Source organism: Morchella importuna, assembly GCF_003444635.1.
Source record: "Morchella importuna strain M04M26 chromosome Unknown Morimp01GS009, whole genome shotgun sequence".
Taxonomy (NCBI): Eukaryota; Fungi; Ascomycota; class Pezizomycetes; order Pezizales; family Morchellaceae; genus Morchella; species Morchella importuna.
The window spans coordinates 1267590-1293119 of NW_025763406.1; the positions used below are offsets into that span (position 1 = coordinate 1267590).

The following is a 25530-nucleotide window of genomic DNA, read 5'->3' on the forward strand; positions in this document are numbered from 1 at the left end:
CGGCAAGAGGATTCTTGTGTGTTCTAGTTTTCCATCCACGAGGTTATTTGCTATTTTGAAGATAGGACAATGTTGACTCGTTGTAGAACGGAGAGGGCAATAAGACACAGCCCAGCCCAGAGTAATATCCGGAGCAACGTGTTCAGTATTATTCCTTTCCCCCCTTCAGGCTTTGGGCTGAGCGGGAAGTTCTTCAGAAGATTCGTTGAGAAATACATAGAAGAGCAAGACGTAGTTAACTTCAGTACTCTCTTTTATTAACAGAAATATTTGTATCTTGATTACTCCTTCATTTTGGCTACTAATCCATCATTTATACCCCCAATATCTAGTTTGTTTGGGCGATTCACAGAGTGTCTTCATAATCCGAGTGATAATTTATGAATGTACCGTCACTCCAAAAATCTGATGGGTCCAAGTTCCAAATAACGAAAATAGTGGTCCTTATAGAGTTAAAGAGAATTCCATACATCTACATGTAATTATGTGCCAGATAGCTCATGGCCACTTATACCTACTAGTACTGTGGTCTTGGCAAATAAATGTCCAACCATCAACAGGGCCCCGCGCCCCCCGGCGCAGAGCTCTAGGCCGAAAACCTATACCCCTTGAAGCCGCCGGCCTCACACGAGTGGATCACCCCGTAGTCCAAAAGGGCCAAATTCCCCTTTCTAGAGCTACTCACCCCCTATGAAGCCCCGCTTACAAAGAGTCTTCGGGAAGTTCCTTAATTGCTGCTGAAATCAGGCAGATGAGAGTGATATTTCATGACTCATCCGATCTCATGCACCAAGTCCCACGGCCTTCGAAGCTGATACCAGGTATTGAGGCTGGTTACAGCTACTACTGTACTGAGCTATTACCGTTATTTCTATACATAACCAAGGAAGGGTGTGTGTATGTGCTGGTACCGTTTTGGGAACCTCAAGCTACCAGAGCTGAATCATGCCCTCAGATTACATATCGTGCTTGTAGACCGTGATTGTACTCTGTTCAGTCTCAATAATAGGAGTTGCATAAAAGCTACAAGTCTGCAAAATTCGAGCTTGCGGGTCACCCCTCCATAGTATAACATCCCAAGCCTTCTTTTCAAGATGCACGAAACATGGGTGGGATTTTTAAAAGAATACTAGGAAAGTATCTATAGTATAATCCACCTTTCTAACAGCATGAATTGTCGTTGTCGTCATCGTCCCTGTTATGAAATGAGGTCCAACGCTTGGCTGTCTAAGGCGAATATATGTAGTGTAGTAATACCAGCGAGCTAATCCAAATCGAGCTATATTAGTAGACCGCCTTACTAGGTCCGTTAACATCAGGTTCAAAGAACCACACACCCCTGCATGACATCGAGACACTGATAATTTCACCGGAAAGGTCCACAGGGATCTACAATGCCCTCCAACTAAGTTTCATACCACATCGTCACCTTAACCTAACATTAAGCTCACAGTTAACCCTTGTATAACACTCAATAAGAGAGCCCTTCACGCTCGAATGTGAAAAGGAAATTCCGAGTTTTAAATGTATAGCTATCGCTACCTAGTACATTAGCGATGCCAACTTTAATATAGATCATATAACCCATTACTCTCACAAAATCCTAAGCCTTCACACCAAGACGGTAGTCACATGATCTATATTAAAATCGGCATCGCTAGTAGTAGTATAAACATTTAACATCTATCGGAATATCTCGGATTCGATTCCCACCTTAGAGAGGTTTCAGACACTACGATATATAATTGAGGGCCTCACAGGTGCGTCATATTGTCCACACAGACTGGAGAGATGCCTTACCAGCTGAGGAAGAGGGTTGTCCGACTTACTGTACCATGAATTTGTTCCTCTGGAGGTAAGGGCGTAAGACCCCAGTTGTTTATCCGAAGCTTTCCTTCACGGGATCTAATGTCAAAGGTAAATAGCAGGCCTAAGTCGATGTAGTTTTTTTTTCTACATACCGAGTGATAATTTATGATCAAGTAGATACATACACGTACTGGCCTTCTGTTCTTTATCTATAATTAGCAGCCAACAATATTCTGACCGCGTTGATACCAAATAGCAATCACGAGAAATGGAATATTTACTAACAAAGTATCTTAATTAATATGGCCGGTGTGGCATGAAGCTTAGTTTGAGGGCATTGTAGATTCCTGTCGCCTTTTTGCGTGGCATTCTGGGACTTTTCCGTAATTTCATTCAACTTATCCTCTCCAATAATAACTATCAATTAAGTAAATACAAGAAAGACAAAAAATGAGTCTTGAGGGATAGAAAATAACAAAGGCAACGATATTAGAGCATCATTCAAACTTAACCTGGCAAGCACCCATAATTTCACCCTGGCAGACCACCTCAGCGCTAAACTCGGATCCATCAAGGGTCAGGTATATATCGAAGTAGACTTTATAGAAGATTCCTTGTGGTGTTTCCACCGTTTGGAAATCGCGCTCTAGAGATTTGCGCGAGAGGTCGGATGTTAATGTTACCAATGGTCTAATGCCTGTTCTAAATTTAGCCATAGAAGTGAAGATAAAGGATAGGAAGACAAACCTGGATCTGTTATATATTCTGGACAGTTATCCATATCACACACATACAATATGTCGCTATAGGTAAGTGATGAACCTGCCGCCACCTGCCTAAAAAATGAAATTTTCACAGGCTCCCCGATCGTTATACGTTGCCCCTTATTAACGAATACATGCCGTGTAAATTTGCATCGGTCATTGCCATCTAAGCTAGGGACCCGATACTCTTCTTTGTGGTACCCCGGCTTGAATGGTGTCAGAGTTGCCATAAGATAGTGTCTTCGCGCGACACGGGCTGTCACTAAACTCTGGCTTACACCAGCAGTAACAGCTCCTTTCACCACTGCTGCAACTGCATCCATAGGTCGTACGACTCCATGTTGGTACTGCTGTGGCACATTGTCCTTGATTTCCTGGAAGAGATACTCGGACCCGCCAAAGCCACCGACAACTAGTACATTCTGATGATAGCCCGTGAATCAGTAGTGTCCACCAAAAATGCCGTCATGAGCGGGAAACACAGTATTCCGTACCTGTAAATGGCGATTCTGCGTCTGAATTGCCGTTATCTGGTTCTTTACGAGCTCCAATATCCGGTGAACGACTGGTCTATAACACTCTAATATCTCCGCGTCTGTGAATGACATATATCCCTCTTCCACGCCAGCCTCTGGATAATCCGTCTCCACCCCAATATCAATAGCCCAGACCTGCCCATTATTCCTAAAGTCCGCTTTGATACGGTTCTCAAACTCAGAAAGACACTTTGCGTAAATCTTTGGACCGGTTTTCGTCCCAGGCGGGAGCTTCATTAAATCAATTCTACGCCGAAGTAACCCCGAAAAATTCCTATTCACAGCCGTGGACCCGCATGAGTCCCCCGATCCCGTCGTAGCCTCAACCAGCGTCAACGGCTCCTCCTGCGTAACTTCGTACGCAATTAGGTCGACCGTCCCGCCTCCACAATCCACTACCAAGACCGCATCCAATATCTTCAAATTCAGCAGCCCCGTTTTTGAACAAAACATTGCTGCCGCTTCTGGTTCTGAAATAAGGGTAACTCTAGAGTCACTCTCAGCTTTCACAAGCCCCGCTTGTATAGCAGCCCGCTTCGTGGCCGCCTTTCCGGCATCATTCCAAATCGCTGGGACTGTAAGGTAGTAGTGTATGCTGTCTTCGTGGCGGTTGTAAACAGCCTCGCCTAGAATCTTTTGGAGCTGGATTCGTAAGGCTTTACGAAGTTGGATGAGATAATCTGCAGCAACGTCGGTAGGTGTTTTGCCGGACGGCAGAGCTGGAAGTTTGTCGTTCTTCAAGTAGGTACCGTCGGCCTGCATAAGTTGCATCTTGAACCATTCAATCTGTGTAGAGCTCGAGGCTATATCTTAGTAACCCAAGGCTTTAAACATGAGTATAATTAAGACCAAAGAAAAAAACACGAAATAACTGACCTTCTGAACGCCCGGTTTTGGATATCCACTAGGGGCTAAGGCTCCTGCAAATTCCAGCCCCCAACCTACTATGTTTTGTTCTTTGTCATAGTAAAGTATAGTGGGTACCTAAATGGGGTGGAATATTAGAGCTGTCCAGGACTACTGGCAAGACAAAATGAATGTGAAAAATAACCTTATTCCTCGACTGATTACCCGCTCCGGGCCATTCAGTGATAATACCCTCTTTTACACCTCCGTCTGTTGTAAACGCAAACGCGACACCGCTAAATGTCGTGCCCTAACCCAAGCCAACAAACAACCCAATCAGCAAAGCGTGAACCAACCAACCCAGCAACCAACCAACCAAACCCAGCCTGCCAGCAAACTCACAAAATCAATCCCGATAATCAGCTTTGGCTTCTTAGCTATAGGCCGCTCCATAATCGCCACTGGCGGCGGCGGTGGCTGCTGATACCTCAACGGGCTCGTCCTCGGATTCTCAAAGCTCGAACCCCTCCCGGAGTCAAATGACTGTTGTATCGGCGGTCTTATCCCCACATCTGAAGCTCTCCCTGGCGGATATTGCGGCCCGGGCGGGGCCAAACCAGTCGACGGGCGCATCGGTGCCGACACGTTCAAAGATGACTTGTTTTTGTTGCTACCGAAGTTGCCGAAAAACGAGCGGATAGAGGAGCCATGTTTTCCTTCTCGGATACTACTACCACCCATTGTTGCTGATGATAATGATGATGAAAGTTGGTTATTTGCTTGTCTAGCCTGCCTGTCGCACTGAAGTGTCAGAGGTTTATAGTTACTATTGGGGGGGGGGGGAGGAGGAGGCTGTGGGTTTAGGGTTTGGGTTTTTTTTTGCTTGTTTCATGTTTCACGTTTCACCGAGCGGATGTACGCCAAGCATGCGTTTTCATTATTTTTAGAGCTGGCCTTACGTACCTGGGTTCTGGGATTGGCGAGAGGGGAGGCGTGGAGGAGAGCCGGTGGATAGGTTAGGTATCTGTGGAGGGAATGCTGCTCTTTGAGGCAATGCTGGTTTGTAGGAAGCTCGTTGTTAGGTGCTGTGCCATGTTAATCCATGTCCCTAATCGCCGAATACGGGAATCAGTGCTTCAGTATTATGCAAGCACACATTCACAATCGAAGCGCACATACAAAGAAATATTGCGCCAAATCACGATCCTGGGGTATCCGGTAGTCAGTGCTCCTCAGAATGTTGAGGTGCCGTGGTTCGTTCTGATGAATCTGGGGGTGTAAGTTAGATCAAGAGAAGCCTAGCTAGCTTCAGTGGGATCTTGCACTTGATCGAAGCTTGACACTCGGTTCCCGTGGTGGGTCGAGCTTTTATCTCGGACAAAGCAGAGTAATGCCCTTATGTGCTAGTGCATGGATTGAGGCTGGAGGTTTAATGTTTATATATTTGCCCTCGCACATTCATTCATTCTTTCTTATCACACGTGTCGCCCTTAACATGACCACGTTTTCCATGCCCATTATCGATAAGGCCTGACATGGCCCAACCGTTCCAATCCACTCAGTCCAGTCATCAGCGCCCTTTATTTGATCTGATCAACCGGCACCCAAATTAGAGCACCATAACCGCTTCCTGAATACTTCTGCAAGGCACATACACTCGCTGTATGTGGGTAATATTATTAAGCAAGCAGAGCTACTATATACTTGTATCTAAAAAAAATCAACGGCCGCGCGAAGACATGATTGTCCATGTCTTGGTCAGCACTTAACTCAACCAGCGTACCCCTACCATATCAGTGAGATGCTATTTACTCGAGGATATTTCAATATATGTGCGTATGCGCAAGACAAAATTTCATATGGATAGTTACAATAAGATATCATCTTAAGGACATACTTCAATCATCCCAACAAAAGGGGATCAACCTGCTCTCAACAAATCACACCACCATACTAGAGTTACCATACTCTACATATATCTCCAGATAATTATGCCCGCCATAAAATCCTATCCCTTTACATCCACTGCAACCAGCCACCAACATAGTTACTCACTCGATTACTCACAGTCCATCACTCGAAGCTCGGAACATACGCCACCCTACCATCAAATCTCACCATCTCCGCCCCCCCCGGAAAAATGCCCTCATACTCCGGCACCCTCGTCTCCGGATTCTCTGCATCAATAAACATCTGTCTCCCCAACTCCACCAACACCGGATCCTTCCACATGGCCACAATCCACTCCCTCGCCAACGGCGACGCAGCGCTCAGATCAAAGCCGTACGTACGTAACCTCTACACCATCGCAGCAATTAACTATAACCCACCACATTCATAAACGCATTCAAGGCAAGGGTAAACAAACCCAAAGCACTGGCCAATAAAACGCATCCGCGGCCCCAAAGCTTCCAAACAAATACGGCCCCTCAACCCCCACTTCCAGCGTCTCCCTCCGTGCCAGATCCACGCACTCAAGGAAGCGCGCAACCTCCTTGACCGCGCCCGGAATCATTGGCACGTCCCAACGTAGCGCGCGACATAGTTTGTGTGGTAGTTGTTGCGCAGGTTTCCGAAGCCGGAGTGGAACTCTGCCACGAGACTGCGGGCGAGGGCGCGGAGGCGGCGGGAGGCAGGCCAGAGTGGGAGGTCGGGATGAGATTCGGCGAGGAACTCGGTTATTGCGAGGGAATCATGGATCGGGTTGGGACCGAGCGAGGGAACAGTGAGTGTGGGGACCAGGCGAGCGGGTTGGGAGTGGATCTAGGGGATGTCAGTGCTAGTGTGAGTATTGAGGTTACCACTCGTGACTGGAGGATGTTTCTGATATAATTGGATCTATAAGGTTTGATAATCCTGTTGTGGGGTTCTCTCTAGTTTTATAGACCCGCTCATATCTGAAAACATCTTGCAATCACATATGGGTATTGGGGGAAGAGAAAATTACGGTTTGGAGGCCATTGGGGTCGGCCTTGTTATGTTGCGAGAAGCGGTACGGGATCTTGAAGTGCTCGAGAATGGCCACAATTCGGGCGGTCCAGCCTACACACTTGGGTCAATTGTGGATTTTAGGTTTTAGTATTTGACCCTACTTACTAGAGTAGCGAATGTATGCGCCGATGAGCAGGTATTCGGCATTGGGGTCACGGGAAGACACAATTGCAGACATGATGAGGGTGGTAATGATTGATTTGTAGGGAATTAGGGACGGGATATTTTGAGATAGCGAAGAGTACTTATATATGAGAAAGAAGACCTAACAGAGTACAGTTGAAGATACTCTAATTCCAATGACTCATTAGTAAGGCTCGTATTGATATATTTAGCTAGCTAGCTAGACGAACATAGGCTTTCGCCGATGGTTGTCGGCAGCTAATGATTATTGTGCATGATATGCGCAGGGGATGGGAGCCGAGGTTGAAGAAATGTTTAGTAGCAGATTGTAGGTACAGTGTGCACATGTATTTACATATACACATAAGTAACACATTTATATATAGCTGAGATAGTTGAGGTAGCTGAGATAGCTGAGATAGCTGACATAGATGATTTGATATGTAGCTGAGATTGGCGAAGCTCACTGGGCTGGGAGGAGAGAAGTTACTACATGTATTTTAACCCTCCACCGATACTGTAGCCAGTCTCGGGCTCGGTGCTCTACTGAGGACAGACACGCTAACCTCGATAACCAGAGCTTGTTAGATATCAATGATGACTCATCAGATTAAAATGGAAACGTACTCAAAAGGCGGGCAGAACTTACTTTACGTGGCCGGAAACGGTGAGAAGATCATAACCTCGCGCGGCTACTTCTTCTGCATAACTGTCATCATCATCATAATTCCATTGGTTCAGTTACAGTTATTCACGTTTGCATCAGTTCGGCGAGAAGGATCATCAAGTGAATAAAGAAGAGCAGCCAGTAACGGTCACAACTATCCGGATGGAAAGGTTTTTGAGCCAATTGTTTGGATTTTTTGCTATTCGGAAATATGTTTTGGGAAAGGCCTCAGAGCTTATGGGTATCAAAAGATTCCAATTGTTGCTGTTGGGTTTTTGATAACGATATCCGTTGTCTCTCGTAAGTCGCCGCCCATTTATTTATCTCCAGGTGTTGTATTTGTATTTACTAAATGCTGGGGTTCTTCAAGATGTTCTGATCCTCCATCTCTGGGCCAATCAAGCCACTCGGACACCACCACACCCGCCTGCTTAGCTAGTGCAGCCCAAAACGTAAGGTCGTTCCAACCTCAACAGTTTCCAATATTCATCACACATGCCCGTATTCTCTACGGTCTAGTGCCCACCGCGCGGTGGGAGGAGGTTAGGTAGGGGACATGATATCAATATAATCAACTGACAGCTCACATCCTATCGCTCTCCTCCCCATCTCTCCCGAGGACCCTGATCTGAATGTCCATCCGATTGCGGGGGAAGGAGAGTGGAACCGGTGAGGGGTCTGCTGCAGTTTATGTACGATAGCGTGCAGGGGCCCAGGGCTAACACAAGTGCCAGGGCCACCTGCATGTAAACAACAAAATGTCCCCACCACCGTCATCCGATGCGCGGTGGGCGTTTGTGGTCACGGACACCTTATGGATCAAAACCTAGCCCAAAATTGCTGCACAGATATCACTTTCGGCGGTACGAACAAGCTCTTGTATGTGCCTAGTTAAACTAAATAAACTATCTACTCTAGATACTTTCCTCTACATGCTGCTCCCCATGTCTCTCCTGTGGCTTATAGCTAGTTCTTGCGTCAGTGTCTGAGATCCCCCTCATCTTAGCTTTTGTCCCACCTGAGGCGCCTCCGCCGCCGCCGCCCTCACTCAACCTCTTCTGCGCCCCCACTCCATTCCGTCTGATTCTCACTCCATCTGACTAGAGAGGGAGAGAGAGAGTCTTCTTCCCCTTTTCCCCTTCCTTCTATTCTTCTCCTTCTTCTTCATGCCCGTCACGCCCCCAAAGCCATGCCAACTTTCTTCGACTTTCAGCAAGGCACCGACTCGCCCCCACCAGAAACCGAGATCTTCCGCTACGGGCGCTTCCGCGCGCTCCCAAACACCCTCTACACCGTCCTTGCGCCGACCAACGGCGCGGACCCCAAGTGGTGGACTGCCGGCGGGTATGGTAGCATTAATGCCGCCGAGGACGACGATGACGACGATGACGACGACGAGGACGTGGAGGTTGAGGAGAGGAGGTGGTGGATCGATAGGATGCTTATTAACCCGCGCCGGCGCGTGGTAGTGGGGATCGTGGGGAGGTGGTGGAGTAGGTTGGGGCTGCTTGTGGTGCTGCCGGCGGCGATTGTGAGTAGACTTGATAGCGCGAGGGTTGAAGTTTTGTTTGCGGCGCTGATGCGGGTGTAGGTTGTTGCGTGGTGTGCGATACCATTTCCGACGTATCCGATCATGGGGAATGATCCGTCGGTGTTGCCGGTACAGCCGCAATATTATCATTACCCCCATACTACTATTGAGGGCCCGGTATCGATATTGGGATTGCTGTGGCAGGCGGTCAAGAACGTATTTAATATATCAGTGATACGGGATATGGTAGCCTCGTTTCTGCACCGGCTCAGCGATACAGTCCCGCAGATCCCACTCCCGGATCCAGAGCGCCCAAACCCGGGCACTGGCGGAGGAGGAGGTAGCGGCCACGGCGAAGCACTCGTTACTCTCAACTTCTGGTTCTTCCTCATCGTCTACTACGGCTTCTACAATCTAGTTGGGCTCCTCTGGATCACCAAGCTCTTCAACCTCTATTCACTCAACTGGTGGCCCGCGCGCCTCGGCTTCCCGCACGCTTTCACACTTTTCAACCTGCTCCCGCTGCTTGTTTCAATCCCAATGTACTACATCCTCCCCGCGCCGATACTCAACCACAACCTCACATGGATCCTCCTCACCTTCACTACAATGCTTAGCCCACTCATCATCTCCTTCTTCGTCCTTCTCCTCGAGCGGCGCTCCGGCCACCTCGGCCGCCGCAGCGCCCTCTCCGACACCCAACTCCTCTTCACCACCTCCCCAACCACCATGCAGCGCCTCGACCCCCATCCCAAGACCTGGCGCTCCCACATCCATCACTGGTCCCTCCCCACATCCTACATCCGCTTCATCTGGTTCGGCAGCGCCCTCCTCCTCTCCCTCATTGCTCTTGTTCTCGGCGAAGCATACGCCGAAGTCTACCTCCGCACCCTCCCTCACAACTCCCTCGAAACTGTAGTCTATGTCTGGTCGTGGGTCCTCACGATAAACATCCTTGACGGAACCACCGGGTGGATTCTAGGTGCCCGCGTAGGCAGTTATCCGCTCGCGTGGGTGTTTAAGCTCTACTTTGCGATGACGTACCAGACTTATGTGCGCGCGCTGTATGCGCGCCTGCGCAGTCCAAGCCAATTCGTGGTACTGCAGATACTGAGCTCGAGTGTGGTTGTGGTGTGGCTGCCACTGAGTATGACGAAGGCTGTGCATCGCGCGTATGTGTGGGCGGGATGGAACGCGCAGGATTATGGCGAGTATAAGAAGTTTGTGGGCAGGTATTTTTATGTGAGGGGGTTGGCGGAGAACGTGAGTATGGTGGCGTGGCTGGGTTGGGTGGTGGGATTACATTATGGATGGAATACGAAGGTGAGTTTCTTTTCGTTTTGTGCGTCATGAGGGATCACTCGCTGAGACTGGGGGGTGCGATAGGTTTATCCGTATTTCTCGTTTAGTGATCGCGAGGACCCATATACGTTCGAGCTGACGTTCTTTGCGTCCCTGGCGACATGGGCGTGCGAGATGACTGCGGCGTGGATCGTGAGACGGCTCGTCCGGTATTGGTTCAAGTTCGACGTGACCGCAGAGGCCGTCAGCGACTTTATCAAGTATCCGGGATTGGTGCCGGCTTGTCTGTGAGTTTTCTCTTTCTTACGCTTTATCTTTTAGAGGGGGTGAATGTGTGTGCTAATATATGTGGGATAGAGCGGTGATGGTGCATGTGTTGCAGAATATGCTCTTCTCGATTATTAGGCTGAAGTTTCAATGATTGCGGCAGGCATAGATGATAGATGGTTACATGTAGCGTATTCCCTTTTTTCGCATTTTGTTTAGTTACCTTTATGACGCTGTATTGTTTAATCTTGTGTGTTTTAGTCTGAGCGGATGTTTATGTTTTTTGTTGAAATTTCGCATGTGTATATTTTCACTAGTTTAGAGGTTATCAATATCCATATGGGGGCATCCGGAACATGGAAAATTTGCGTAGGCTGGGAGCTCGGCGAACACTATTGTGAGAAAGACCGCCGGTGATGAGTATATATAAAGCCAGAAGTCTCGAGACCTTGCCTCAAAATACGAGACAAGACAATACATACATGCAGCTACCTGCAGCTACCTGTGGCAATATAAAATAAGGCAAATATAGTCTCAAGGCTTTTCGGGAAAAACGAGTGATCGCATATGTTCCCAACCTGTCCACCGCCAATATAGCTCCATGACGGAGCTCATTTCTTCTTTTTTGAGGCTTATGCTCTCGGGTATTCAAATCTGATTAAACTTGTCCTACATTATTATTATAGTCAAATGCGAAAGTTTTGATTCTTTTTGGTCACTTATCTAGAGCTACAAAGCGGAGTGTTTTTATCCCTAAGGTTAGGTTCAGGCCTTACAAGTAACTACAAGGGACTGAATTAGAAACTGTTATACAAGAAAATTAATTAAAATAAAAAATATTGCACAAGAAACCCTAACCCACCGCCAATCAGTCCAACCGTAGCTTCGCCGGCCCCCGTCCCAAAAAATGGAAACGGGGTGACCGACGAAAGAGCCATGTATAGATGACAGGGGGCTCGAGGGGGGGCTCGAGGGGGGGCATGCTGCTGAAGGGTAGTCCCTGGCCTAGAAGCAGCACTGCGGAGTTTAGAAGAGGAGGGGGGGGAAACTTGCGAATTTATAGTAAGTAGGACTTGCCAAGACGTGAACGATCTCTCTTTGGCCGCCTTCCTCAACCCGATACGACGGTCTTGGCACCGGTGGTACCCCCTGGGGATGTCGAAACCCTGTGAGGGGGGTTCAAACAGGCACGGGTAAGTTGCCAAAAAAAAAAAAAAAAAAACCAAGTCATTCGCAGTTGAGTGCAGCTTGTACGATGAGCCTTTTCTGTGTGCTACTTCGTGAAAAAAAAAACCACCGCTTTTCTCTGCTTCTCTCTCTCTCTGTATGCGTTGGCTTTTTTGGGGGTGAATTCAGCTTTCATCCCAAGTATCTATGTGGGATTAATCATAAACTATCACTCGTTGAGCGATACTGGGCTATTCTGGATGGAGTGTGGCGCATGCACCATATCAACTATGGGAGTTTAGTTGATATCTCGTTAGCAGTCCGACATCGGTGATAGACGCTTCTCTTGTGCGAGCCACGACATGCAGGGTATTCCATGAATAATATCTGGCTTCCGATCGTGTCCTACCAAACACACCACCATATGGACACTTTTTCCTGACCTATGCGTGAATATATAAATCAATTCTAACGCATCTCCATCGGTGGACGGGGTCGCTTCGCGATCTTCTCTCTTGCTTTACGGACTGTTGTGCTGTTCTGAATTGACCTCTCCGCCACCGGGTAAGACACCGGAGGTGAGTGATTCCCCGTGATCTAACTCACAACTTACTATCTCCAGAAACCAGCTACACAAGGGTCTTCCATCGTGCTATCCTAATTTATCCAATAATCTCCACAGCTAATTGACAGAAATCATGATCTTGATATCTACATGTAGTTCGGTTAAACGATCATCGCTGCACCCCCGGGTGGACTTTGTTCTGCTACCGGCTGATCTACAAGGCCGACGCCGTCGAAGCGAGATCCGGGGCAACGCTGCGACCGACGGACATTTTTTTAATTACACCATGCATATCAATCCTTAAGAAAATAATGTCCTAGGATTGTATACATGGTGGACAACAACTTGCTCGGTATTCAAGGTATGACATGGTCGGTCTTACAAATTCTAGCTACTGGCTGGATAACTTTGGGCAAGAGCATTTACACAGATCACGTACTAGCACTCGTTCGTGATCTTACACCTATACGGCTAGCTGGAGACCTTTTTGCTTTCTTCGTTCATTTATTCATTCAGGCTAACTACTCAATGCTAGCTATACTCGAAGCTACCAAAGGTAATACCCATCTGGACCTACCTACGTACATAGATGGCAACTGAGGAATGATACCCCCATTCAATATATAGCCTAATTTACCAATGCCGTCCCAAACCCCACCATCAACATGATAGCCCTGTACCAGTTAAGCCCCGACCACCGCCGCAACAGCTCCCTCAACCTCCCCTTATCCACATCACCCCAGACTCTCTGCTCCAATAGTGCTCCCAGATTCGCCTTCATGCCCACAAGTGTGAATGGAACGATTCCCAGCGTGGACACTGCTGCGATCCCATACGGTACGCGCAGGCTCTCGTCGTGGTACGCGACGTACGAGAACGCCGCACCAGCAACAATCGAGAGCGGCGGGAGTGTGAACTTTCCGTGGTCGTAGAGGTGCTTCCATTGCGCGTGGAGGTCCTTGGGCGGCGTTGTACGTGGGTGCAGGATGGCGGGCATGACGAGGAAGGAGGTGGAGAAGTTTGTGCCTGGTGCTCATGCATGTTAGAAAAGATAGAAAGGTATGTGGATAGATATATTGCGAGAGAGAGGTCCTGATTACCAGCAGCGATGCCAGCGGTGAAGATACCGATGGCCTTTGCGTAACTCAATGCATTTTCAGAAGCCATGATAGCTAGCTAGTATAGAGAGTGTTTGGTAAAAAGAAGTACAAGTAAACTTATGAGCAGTCGAGTAGTATTGCAGGACAATTCTATCAACTCCAGATTCCTCCCCCCGCGGACTCGGGGGCCTCCATTTATACCCTCCGCTCGCTCGCTCGCTCATCCTCCCCAAATCTGCCCATACACACCACTATCCCATCATCCGTTCTTTCCGTAGGTCCCTAAAACGCATTGCGGCATTTCTTATCATGCATAAATCAATAAAGAAACACTACTCGCAATTTCATAGCGTTTCCGGACGCAACTGCTATTGCATACACAGAAAAAAATCGCCAAGGCTATCTTTTGTATGGCATGCAATAGTGGTCGCGTCCGGAAACGTCAAAAAACTACGAGTAGAGTCGAAGGAAATCAAAAAAAGTGCATACACCATTATCCCTTGGACGCGTGAGACATTTGGAGAATCTCTCTCATGCATTAGCGTGCCCTACCTAGGAAACGATTTACTATAATAAAGCAGCAACTTGCGAAGTTTTTAGCATCTCTGAGTATTCCGAAGACCGATAAATGCAGCAAACTGCTTACCCGGACGTTTTCTCAGCCAAATTCTAAGTCACATGACTGCCAATTCCCGCTAATGCATGAGAGAGATTCTCCAAATGTCTCACGCGTCCAAGGGATAGTATTACATGGTACTGTATCTACTTTGTTGCCGTTTGTGAGAATGCCCCCCTGTCGGACATACACCATTACAATGCCTGCCCAACAAGCATTACGTCGTTACACTCTGTCGCACAGCGCGGTGGTATTTGCATGGCCAAGAGCCCGTGAGTCAACTTTGGAGACACGTGACTGGCTGGATCCTAGCGCGGAGGTGAGTACGACTGTCATTCACGGGGTATTGGTGGATACTGGGTATTAGCGAATTGCAGGTAAAAGTTGGCTTGGCTGTCTCTTTTTTGCCCTGTCCGCCATCACCCAGTATCCGCCAATACCCCGTGAACGACAGTACTGCACTTAACAAATCAAGCCGAATGCAGTACGGGCTGTACACAGTTGACGATGGTGGCGCCAGAGTTTCCTTGAGAGGGGGAGGGAGGTTCAGTGTGAAATTCGTCTTTTCGAAAAGACGAACTGTCAATGGCTAACCGATCTGGAACATCGATAAGGATGTTAGCGCGTGGGAAAATAGTAACCTGCCGGCCCCCCCGTTACTATCTGCAGGGGGGCTAAGAATAGTTCTGCCAAGACCCTACATTCATGTACCCTACTCTGTTATATTCAGCGAGTGATGCGGTATGATTTGCCCAGTTCATAACTTAATTCCCAGATAGTAAGAATACATGTAGTTCAATTGAACTTAGTTAGAACCCAGGCTAGGCCTGTTACGGATATGAGACAAATTTATTGCGAATTCCCACATCCAGGACCCAGAAAGAGAAGCGAGAAATAAAATGATAAACGCCGTCTATTTAAATACCCACCAGGTCCACGAAATTTTTGGGAATTGATACCCGTACTTGGAGCTACATTTCTCCCATAAATAATAATACAGCTGATTTCATACGTAAAAGAAGCATCAGGCAGTCTCACAAACCACGAGAATTAAGAAAACAGAAAGGGAAGGTAAAAAAAAGGAGAAAAGACAAAAACAAGGATAAAATGCCCGTAGAAAGGTATGAAAATTAATTTAGATGTAAAAAAGTTAGGGAAAAATAAAATTGGAAAGCTCAGAGATGATGTCCTCTCTTGCGGTGATCAAGAAGAAAACACCTATGCACCTGTACCCCCATAAGTACTCATATCACCTTCATCGCTCTCGTCGTCATCGCTCATCTCCACATCTGCCTCTTGCGACCCGTCCCTTGAATCGTGACTGCCACCTGAACGCGAACCCCCCTCAGTTTGTCTTCCTCTAGATTTTCTCTTTGGTGCATCATATGCAAGTGCCGTTCTTGTCCTCTTACGTTTTCCAAGATTTCCATTTTGCGCCTCAATAAACTCTTCTTCTTTCGTGGCTCTTGGATCAGCATCTGTCCTTGAGACAAATGTAGGAGTCTTATAGGTTTTCCCTCTCACGCGCTGTCTTGATTTTCCATCTTCAAGTCCATCCTGAGGGCTCAACTCCGTAGGGCTACTACCGGATATTGCCGGTAGCGAAGCCGGGCCTGGTCGGCTTTGAAAGACACCAAACATTGGAGAAGTTGATCCCGCGCTGTTGCCATTAAAACGCATGGCCGGGGTTGATGGACCCGAAGTGCTCTTCTTTCCTACAGGGGTTTTGTTTGGGGCCGTGAACGAATTTGAATGAAACCTAAAATCATGGTTCCCACCGGAGGTCGCTGACGCATCGCCGCTAACAATGTGATCGTCGGCGTCAGTTGATTCTCCGTTGCGACTATACTCGGGAGGACAATGAGAACGCCCATCGAAACCTGTAAAAGCATCGGTATCCTCATCTTCCATTCTTACTTCATCATCATCAACTGAACTTGCAGTCTCAATACGCAGTCCAGATGAGGCTGTTACTGTGGATCCCCTCCCTCTTCCCCTTCCCCTACCTCTACTCATAAATACGCCTCTTCCCCTCCCTCTTCCCCTGCCTCTTCCCCTGCCTCTTCCCCTGCCTCTTCCCCTGCCTCTCGTTGGGGTGGTCGCTCCCTCTGGAGCCGAGTCGTAAACAGGCGATCCAGGGCCCTCGTCCAGACCAGCAGCGTCAGTCATCAATGTGAGTAAACCGTCGTGTTGACCAGCCTGCTTTCCGCCATGATAGAACCTCAAAGGAGATACGGGTTCCGACTGTGTAGCGGGGATGTTCAGCGAACACGGTAATGGCATGATATCGGACAGCTCAAAAACAGGATTCGGGTCTCTTGAAAGAATGTCCCTCAACTGTTCTCGACCGTTAGCACTGAACCTAATCCGGAGTGTGCTATATGATTGGTCTGTCGGCTCCGCTGCAGAAGCTTCAACCACTTCATCACCCCCAGAGTCCCCGGCCTGTTGTCCTTGGCCGAAATTGCTAAGCCGCCCACTTCTTCGATTTGAGAGTGGCGAGCCTCGGACTCGGCTAAGATTGTCTGCTGAGTGAGTACGGGAAAGTGGAATCGCTGCAAGTAATTCTCTAGGTTGTGCCTGGGCCGCTGCAAGGGCCAAGGCATGAGCGTTAGGATTTTTTGGTGGTCTACCAACTCGCTTTTTGATAGGAGGCATCAAAGGATCGAGGCCAGGTGGCAATTGAACAGGTGCAGATTCCGCTCTCCCATTCTCCTTACCTGGCTCTTTTTCCTTGTTCTTGTCTTCCGCCAATCTTCGGCGTCTTGTGAGTTTGGGCTGCAATGTATGCACACGGGGGTCTTTGAATTCGTATCCAGGCATGATAACATACTCGGCCGCTTTATCACGACTACGCAACTCCCTACCCCGAATCGAGTATTTACCAGACTGCTGTCCATCTGCGTCCTGTTTACCGCGTTTATCAGGAGCAGGATCATATGCGAAACCGTAGAGTTCTGCCTCCTTCTTATCTTCCCACACTATGCGATCGTCAGGCCAAAGGGGATTTTTGCAATGGGATCTGACTCTTCCTCTTTGTATGCTGCCTCTCCCTCTCCCCCTCCCCTTCCCCTGCCTCTCCCACTAGACAAGGACTCTCCACTGAAAACCGCAGAGGCTTCTTCTTCAGCCTCTTTCTGCCTGATGACCTCTTCTAGAAGAAGATACTCCTTTTGCATTGCTTCCAAAGCCCAGACAATATTTTCCTCTGCGTGAAATCGCTCTCCCTCGTCTTTAGCATTGTCAAGACTTTTCTGGAATTCAGAGACATCGGTAAGCTTAGAAAACAAAAGTTCGTGGACGGCTGTAGTCGAAGGGAATTGCCCAGATAAAAGAGCCACTTCCATAGCCGCGAGCTCCTTTTCGATGGTTTCCGGGTCACAGACAATGTAAGCTGGAAGATGTTTCTGATTCTGTGCGGATCTGTGAAACCCTAACGAATCCTGCGATTCTGGATCCAAAACAGCATCCCCATCCCCATCAACCACATCCTCCATTACATCTTCATCTTCCCATTTTTCTTCGTCCTCCTCCTCCTCCTCCTCCTCCTCCTCCTCCTCCTCCTCCTCCTCCTCTTCCTCGTCTTCCTCGTCGCCCTGCCCTTCAATCTCTTCTGATTCTGCCTCATCAATATCAATGTCAATTGCATTTTCCTCTTCTTCCTCGTCCTCGATCCTGTCCTCCTCATCATCATTCCTATCCTCATCATCATCCGCATATAGTTTAGTGCATAGCTCAACGTGCTTTTTCATGATTTCAATACCACTGAGGCTTTGCTCTAAGCCCATTGCTTTGCGTATCGTAAGAATATCAGCAAGAGTAGTTTGGCACAACGGACACTCGTGAGCCTGCGTCACAACTTTATTTTGGGAGTTCGATGGACCACTGAAAGCACAATTTAGTGGTCTGTAAATATATAGTGCCGATTTGCTAACATACCCGCTTTCTATATTGGCAAATTGAGAGTAGCTTCTTTTTTTTGTAGCTGCAGCTGCAGGAATTGAGCTAAAGGTGATTAGCCGAGAAGCAGCTTGGTAAATTTCATCTTCAATTGGTTTTGGTTCCTATGCCTTTGTTAGTAACTATGCGGAAGTTTTAAAGAAGACAGCGAACATTTATCGGCAAAGGCTCTACCTGAATCTCTTGAGGTTCAGCCACTGTAGTTATTTGATGGGGTACAGCGTCGATTGTTGTTGTTGGGTGGTCCTCTTCACTGAGGTTTGTGACATCTTGAACCGGGTCTGGATTCTTTTCATCGGGTAGCTTGACCTCGTCCCCGGTAACGCTCTTTACTTCAAAATCCGTCACCTCAGGGTCATTATGCTTATCCTCGCTATTATCAGCGACTTTTTCCAATTGCTTGTCTTCTTCTTCATCCACAACGGTTTCCTCGTCTTGTATTGGAGGACTATCGCCAACAACCAATTGGAACTCGGCATTTAAATCATTCGAATTTCCGTTGAAACCGTCCTGAAGATATTTGTTATAAAGAGACACATTGGTAAGATATAAATTAGACTCACCATAAAAACATCTTCCCCTCGACTAGGTACATTGGAACTCCCTCTTGCAACCTGTTTTTGCAACTCACCATCCGGACCTAAAGACAGACGCCTTCCAATTGGTCTACTGGGGTAGTTTTCTGCATCTTCAAGGACTTCCGGGTCTAATTGGTCTAATTGGTCGGAAACTTCCAGTTCGTCCGTCGAGCTGGCTGATGACTGAGACTCAGAACACGATGCTCCGTCTTCATCATCGGTTTGTTCAGAGTTATGAACTGGAACGTGCCTAACTGACTCTTTAATCAAAGGTGTAATCTTTCGCGCTACGGGGTTGCTATCACTAATGGCTTCAACCTCGGTAGTCTGATCGTGCTTCTCGCAATCTTTCTCGGCCTCTGTAAGTAATTGGTATGATGGAGAGCCGCCCTTGGCCCTATCTTCATTGATATTAGGAGCTTGGAGGGATGAGTCGACAGTGCAATTCTGTGAGACGATTATTGGGGATAAAGGCTCATCAACATGACTTAGAAACTTGGGGCCGTCTCTCTCTTCGTCTGCATCGATTTCGCGCATGATAGTATTCGCGTCTTCATCCTCCTTTTTGATAATTTCTATACCCCTCATCGCAGTCCCAAGAAGTATATCCACCGCTGCTTCAACCAAGTTTACTGGGGTTTGCGCACCGTCCACAACAACGACCTCTCCACGCAGGAGCGGCCCAAAGTCTTCTTCAAAGGCATTATTAACCTGGTCTTGGATGGTAGAGTCGAATGGGATACCATTGCCGGCCATAGAATCCGAAAGCCCAACCTTTCTTCTATATTCTTCCCTTTCCCTCTGCTTCTGACGCAGAAGCCGCTGCTTCTGTGGGCTGATGTAGATATTCCGGGGTTTTTTACGTCGTGCCTTCGAAAGCATTTTGGCAGACGATGATAAATCATGTTTACCTTTTTGACTTGTACTAGGCGATGTATCACGTGACTCCCTACCCCCTTCCGATGACTTTGGTGACGAATCATGACCGGGTTGCTGGGGTGATGAACCAGCTATGTATATAATCTCTTGAGATTTTTCAATAATGCTTACTTCGGATTCGCCTGTATTGAGTTCCCTATATATTCCAACCCTAAATTAGTATAATTGCGTTGCTTTCTCAGGATTTCATTAGAGGTCCTCTGCTTACCGGTTTTCAGCATCGATAGATTCTGTCAAAGGAAGGCCTCCTTTTATCGGTTCGCTCACTTCCATATCTTGCATATTGATATCGGTATCTGATTTTCCTGTAATTGTTTTCTTATTGGCCTCTCTGACGCTTTCCCTCTCCAGGTTTACTTCTTGTCCGGAATTATCCGTTTCTGCGCTTGAGATAACATCCAAATTTTGAGATAAATCGGTACCATTGAGCGGATCAGCAGTTTTATTAGTCTCCTTTCCAGATTTGACTGAATTGGATAATGATCCCCTTCTTCCCCCTCTGTGGAAGTCGTTGGTACCCCCGTTTTGAAGTATTGTGTCCAATAATTTTGTATCTGATGTTTCCTGTTTAAGCCCCGGTGGTGTCTTCTTTTTGGGACTAAATCCCGGGGTTGCTGTAAGTAGAGGGCTTGTATTCAGCGCAGCCTCGGTTGAGGATAATGGGTTATCTATCCTCATTATTTGATTATTATTCGTAGAATTTATACTAGCTCTTCTTACCCGTGCGGTGGCAGAATTATATTGGTTAGGAGGGAGTATAGCTTCTCTGATAGTTTCTCTAGCTTTTACAGCTGTCACCCTTGACGATCGGCGTTGTGATTCTAATTGTGGAGAGGTTTGAGGTAAAGTCCAAGATGAACTTGTGCCTGTGGATGGTGCAGATAGTGGCGCACGGGTAGTTGATTGCTGCCTTGGGGGCTCGATTGTCAATGAAGACTGGCTCTTTCTTGAGCGAGTTGTACGAGGTGTAAGTCCCGCAGGAACAGTTGGAGAAGTATTAGGAGGTGGGGGCGAAGAAGAAGAAGGTTGGTCCTGAATAGATTTTGCTCGTCGGCGAGGTGGCATACTTGGGATTTATGCGATAGAAGAACCTAAATTATTAAAATAGATGTAAGTCAGTAATTCTGTGAATAAAATATTCAAAAAATATAGATTAAATAAGGAAAGTTTGTTCAGTACAGAAGTAAATAGTAGGGCGCGAGGTTGTAGGATATAGAGGTTTCATAGAGTATGTAATCGGAGAAGGTATTGTTATAATTTGATATTGGCTGGAATTGTATCAAAGTAATTGTGAATAGGTTTTAATGACCAGGGGAATTATTTTTTAAAGAGACACTGGGGAAGCAGAATACCAGGTGTACAATTGAAAAATAGAAAGTTTGTAGAAAGAAACATTGTGATGTGGTTGGTGGTGTACAAACCGAGCTTCAGAAGCGCGTCTCACATGACATCAATCGAAGGTCCTCCAAGCAGTAGCGGGATTACAAATGAACAGATGATAAACACAATAAAAGGAATTAAACAGGAGAAAAAAGAGAGATTTAAGTAGAATAGATATAAGAAAACCCATTCACATACCTTTTCGTGTGGCGACAATCAATAAGGAACAAGGCCGGGTATTCACACTTTCAGCGCCGCTTCAAGGTTATCAAAAGAGCATCAAGGAGCAGCAAAGAGCTGCCAAGTCGAGCGCTAGATAAAATTAGCAATCCTGGTGTAAATTGAATGCAGGTAAGAAGAAGAAGTGAGAAATAAGATGGAGATTGGAAGATGCTTGCTTGATCAAGCAGTAGATAAACTCGCGTAACATGAAGTTCCATATAAATCGGGCCGGGATACAGGTATTTGCAAGATTGACAGAAGTATACAAAGTAAAACTAACTCACCTCAAGCTTTGTATAAATCCGCTGAGATTCTTGGGTTGAACTTGATCTGGATTGCGCCACAGATGAACTGAGTTAATATAGTGCTCTGTTAGTAGTAAACTTCGGAGGGGTGATGAGATCTGATAATACTTGTGTATCCAAAAGAAACGGTGCACGGTGTGGAAGAGAGGGGTGCTAAGTTGTCTGAGCGATAATTGGGAGCCAGCAGTGCAAGACCAGATACAGGGGTTATGAAGAATGAAAAAAAGATGTAAACTTTTAAACGCGATCAAAAGGATGGGGACATCTAGGAGGAAGCAAAATACAGGCTAAGGGATGCTGAGTCAAGGTAATTGAACGGATCAAGTCTTGCACAGTATTTGAGGGAAATGGCCCGTCGCAAGAAGAGGGCTGATGAAGAACAACTGCAAAAGGCCAACAGAAAAAAATAAATCCTACTTACGTCCTGAACAAACTAGGAAAAAATAGAGTAGTTTGAGATTACGGAATGGAGCCCGATGAAAGGATATCAAGGTGGGTCCTAAAAGCCCATGGCTGTCATCCGTACCAAAAGTGCAGAAGATGAAGAAGTGTGCGACAGGATGGGAATGTGAACGGTGAACCAGATATGTGTAAGAGTAGGTAAGTACGTTACCTCCCCAGATCATAAGGAGAGCAAGGGTTGTTCCCGTTCTGGTTAACTCTGTAAATGCGCCATGTGCTGGTGGAACGACGGGTATCGTTCTACAAAAGCCAGTGCAGACGTTGATAGTTAACCTTTGGTTTGGTTATTAAGATCCTCATACTAAGCAACTTAAACATAATTTCCTTAAAAAAAGTACACCTGGCCCTAATGATTTGTAGTCCTAAATTTATCGCCAGTAAATTTGGTATTATGCACAGCTCAGTTGAGCGCGTCACTGCTGGCCCGAGTAGCCGGGTAACTTAAATACTTCACACCACCATAAGTTCTACCGAGTTTTTAAGATCCAAGACACTCAACATCCAGGAACGCAAAAATGGCCCAAGGAACAAAGAAGTTGTCAAAGCCCATCGCGGCCAAATCTGGAAAAAGGTTTGACGCCTCTTGAGCACCAATCGTTATTCCATTGCTAATAATTGATATATTGACAGAACAAATGCTGGCATAATGAAAAAAGGTCGAGTAGAAATCGCACCAAAACGTGCTTCCCTCGTGAAGGCCAACAATCTTAATAAGGTCACTATCTCCCCTAGCTTTCCCACATTCTTGTTCTTAACGATGATCAGAGATTGGGCGCACAACTTGCTGCAGGAACTGAACGCCATCTTGCGCAGAAAGCAGGCCATCTAGAGTTGTTGGCAGGTGGAAAAAAGGACAGGAAAAAGGCAGCCGAGGCAAAGAAATAGCGGCAAACAATCTCAGGATTTAGTTCCTTATTTTCTCTATTTCCTTTCTCACTTTTTTCTTCTCTTCTTAATGTATCTCGGCGTTTAAAAGCGACTTGGGTAAGAAATGTATAATTGATGGATTTGTATTTTGTTCTTATTCGGATCTACAAATTGTGAGAATTCGGATGTCTGCCCGAGGGAGAGAAAGATAGAATACTCATGAACATTAATATAATTCTCTTGAAACCTGAGAAACTGCATTGTGTGTCCGCGTGGTTTATATGTAGCTTTGGGTGCTTTCATCTTTATCGATAACTACTAATAGATATAAATGTAGTAAGTACATATAGGTATCCTTAAATTTTCTGTACTCTCGAGTATATTTATAATTGATAAACTAATAAACCCCTTTCTTCTTCTCGAAATTTTGATTGGCTAATGCCTGACGAGAAGGCCCGTTCAACATACTATGTCGCTATTTTCTTTCTTACGTTTAGTTTTTCCATTGGGTTTCAGTGGAGGAGGATGTATTTACTGCTCTATCACAAGTGTGATAAGGCTTTTAGAGGAGGCACTTATATAACATTCTTTAAAAAGTGAGTAAAACTAGACTTACTCAAGTAAAGCTGTTTCACAAATTACGTCTGGTTAAAGAAAACCAGCCGGGATACAAACTACTTCAACTCTCCGCCAGATAAGATGGTAATGAATATGCGGAAGATAGTACGAGAGACACTACCTGAGAGACATTCCCCAGTTTCGTAACAAAAGGAACAAAATGAAAAAGAAAGCGGGTTATGAAACTCCCCTGGACTCGGCTTCCGGAATGAGTATGGGCATATTTACTGTTCAATTACTAGCCGGGTTAAGCCTGTTATAATCCGATGGCGCTTGCCCCCTCTCCCCCTCCCCTCCTTCTTTCTCGATTATCGGTTCGCCAATTGAGTCGCCTACTCGCATCCTCTTGGCAACGTATTTCTGTGCTACAACGCCTACAGCTAGCCCAACCGCCTCTTCCACCCACTCAACTATCCATTCTCGAGGATCAATGCCCCCCATATCCACCATGTTACGGATGACCTCAGGAAGTGCCCAATCGCCAGGTTGGGTGTCCTTCGGTGCGGGGGCGTCCAACCACTCCAACCACTGAGCCGGGAGTGCCTGTGAAACGGTAGAAAATGATAGGGAATTTACAGGGTCATATAGATGTATAGCGAATACGATAACTTGCTCTTTTTCTTCCTTGTCATCTGAGACCCCCAGGTTTTCGATGGGCTGTTGCGTATAAACAGTGGGCTGAATTGCAAGGAATATGTTCGACTTTCGAGTTGGGTTATCTTTCGACGGGATATCGGAAATGGTATCAGACTTTGAGGCAAATTCCTGGGAATATGAATCTGTTGCTGCACGGGCAAGCTTGACACCTTCCTCGAGGCCCAAAGTGGCATTTAGGTTTCTCTGAAAGGAAAGAGATCAGATATGACTTGTTATTACAGGTGATTAAGGAACACAGAAATGTACCTTTTCCATTCCCTTCCACCAGGGGCCGCCGCTGAATGCTGTGTCCAGTGAAGAGCGGGGTTTAGAACTTCCACCTCGCTGTACAACGAGTAAATCACCGCCTTCTACTTGCTGCATGACCCGATCAAACACCCCATACACAACATTGTCAATGAAGGGGTAGTTCTCAAGGTCATGAGTAATATGTATACGGAGTTGCTCATGAGAAGAAATCGGGGGAGCAAGTGTATGAAGAAGTGTGGTGAATGTGGGAATTGCGCGGGAGCGAACGTCTCCAGCTGAATCTCAAGTTAGCTACTTCATTTGATCCAACCCTAGCTTTGACGGACCTAGACCACGCAACACTTCAGCATTGCCCTTGACCTGACTAGCCCATTTTTTCCCTTCCTCCGACTGCTGAATCTCTTTGACCATTCCTTCGGCAGTCTTGACCGCTGCTGTTGCCGTTGACCAAATTGAGCCCCAACCCCATCCACCACTAGCACCACCACCACCAGTAGCAGCATTAATAGCAGCGGCAGGAGTGGCAGAAATAGCATCGCCGGTACCTCCACTAATACTACTTTCTGCGTTGCTCCTAGATGCAGTAGCCTGCCCTGCCTCTTTCCCGGTACTGGGGGTGGCGGGAGAGACAATATCTAGAGAAGTTCTTTCAGCTTTTTTAATCCCAGTATCTCCGCTACCTCTCCTACTAGGTGGGAGGCCATAGCCGTAGCCCTCCCCACTGTTCCTGCCAGCGGGGGTCCTGCTGCGTTCAAAGCTCTTTGTGCTAGGTGAAGGGGCGAGACGGGGGGTATGAGGTCTAGAAACTGCGGCTTTAGGACGTTCTGCGGTGAGATAATCAAGCTCAGCAAGTATATCTTGTTCAGATTGCTGGGTCGCAATATTCTCGGCTGATGGTTTGGTAGTAGTATCTGGTTGCTCTTCGATGCCCTCGAAGAGCTTCAAATAATCGTCATCTGCTTTCTGAGCCATTATTGGGACAGTTGGTCAAAGAAAAGCGATATTCTAA

The 25530-nt window shown here is 46.9% G+C and overlaps 8 protein-coding genes across 8 annotated transcripts; 2 read left to right on the forward strand and 6 right to left on the reverse strand.

Annotated features, from left to right (window-relative positions):
* Positions 1–2306: 2306 nt before the first annotated feature.
* LAJ45_04101 (uncharacterized protein) lies at positions 2307–4696 on the reverse strand (the record flags this gene model as incomplete). Its single annotated transcript, XM_046113682.1, has 6 exons — positions 2307–2506; positions 2557–2995; positions 3068–3895; positions 3986–4093; positions 4161–4265; positions 4358–4696. 6 exons carry the CDS (start codon positions 4694–4696, stop codon positions 2307–2309), a joined length of 2019 nt encoding a protein of 672 aa, XP_045973411.1.
* A 337-nt stretch (positions 4697–5033) lies between these two features.
* On the reverse strand, positions 5034–7124 carry LAJ45_04102 (uncharacterized protein; the record flags this gene model as incomplete). Its single annotated transcript, XM_046113683.1, has 7 exons — positions 5034–5063; positions 5135–5224; positions 6074–6253; positions 6324–6449; positions 6497–6718; positions 6903–6997; positions 7052–7124. The coding sequence occupies 7 exons, from the start codon at positions 7122–7124 to the stop codon at positions 5034–5036; spliced, it is 816 nt and encodes a 271-aa protein (XP_045973412.1).
* A 1801-nt stretch (positions 7125–8925) lies between these two features.
* LAJ45_04103 (uncharacterized protein) lies at positions 8926–10990 on the forward strand (the record flags this gene model as incomplete). Its single annotated transcript, XM_046113684.1, has 4 exons — positions 8926–9267; positions 9328–10590; positions 10654–10856; positions 10927–10990. The coding sequence occupies 4 exons, from the start codon at positions 8926–8928 to the stop codon at positions 10988–10990; spliced, it is 1872 nt and encodes a 623-aa protein (XP_045973413.1).
* Positions 10991–13196: 2206 nt separating this feature from the next.
* LAJ45_04104 (uncharacterized protein) lies at positions 13197–13735 on the reverse strand (the record flags this gene model as incomplete). Its single annotated transcript, XM_046113685.1, has 2 exons — positions 13197–13594; positions 13669–13735. The coding sequence occupies 2 exons, from the start codon at positions 13733–13735 to the stop codon at positions 13197–13199; spliced, it is 465 nt and encodes a 154-aa protein (XP_045973414.1).
* A 1767-nt stretch (positions 13736–15502) lies between these two features.
* LAJ45_04105 (uncharacterized protein) lies at positions 15503–20439 on the reverse strand (the record flags this gene model as incomplete). The annotated part of the gene is made up of 6 exons (XM_046113686.1): positions 15503–17265; positions 17370–18169; positions 18224–18348; positions 18398–18754; positions 18808–19897; positions 19970–20439. The coding sequence occupies 6 exons, from the start codon at positions 20437–20439 to the stop codon at positions 15503–15505; spliced, it is 4605 nt and encodes a 1534-aa protein (XP_045973415.1).
* A 950-nt stretch (positions 20440–21389) lies between these two features.
* LAJ45_04106 (uncharacterized protein) lies at positions 21390–22294 on the reverse strand (the record flags this gene model as incomplete). The annotated part of the gene is made up of 3 exons (XM_046113687.1): positions 21390–21453; positions 21648–21714; positions 22090–22294. The coding sequence occupies 3 exons, from the start codon at positions 22292–22294 to the stop codon at positions 21390–21392; spliced, it is 336 nt and encodes a 111-aa protein (XP_045973416.1).
* Positions 22295–22645: 351 nt separating this feature from the next.
* On the forward strand, positions 22646–23015 carry LAJ45_04107 (uncharacterized protein; the record flags this gene model as incomplete). Its single annotated transcript, XM_046113688.1, has 3 exons — positions 22646–22701; positions 22761–22845; positions 22896–23015. 3 exons carry the CDS (start codon positions 22646–22648, stop codon positions 23013–23015), a joined length of 261 nt encoding a protein of 86 aa, XP_045973417.1.
* Positions 23016–23846: 831 nt separating this feature from the next.
* Positions 23847–25493, reverse strand: LAJ45_04108 (uncharacterized protein; the record flags this gene model as incomplete). The annotated part of the gene is made up of 3 exons (XM_046113689.1): positions 23847–24455; positions 24519–24796; positions 24848–25493. 3 exons carry the CDS (start codon positions 25491–25493, stop codon positions 23847–23849), a joined length of 1533 nt encoding a protein of 510 aa, XP_045973418.1.
* Between the last annotated feature and the right edge of the window lie 37 nt (positions 25494–25530).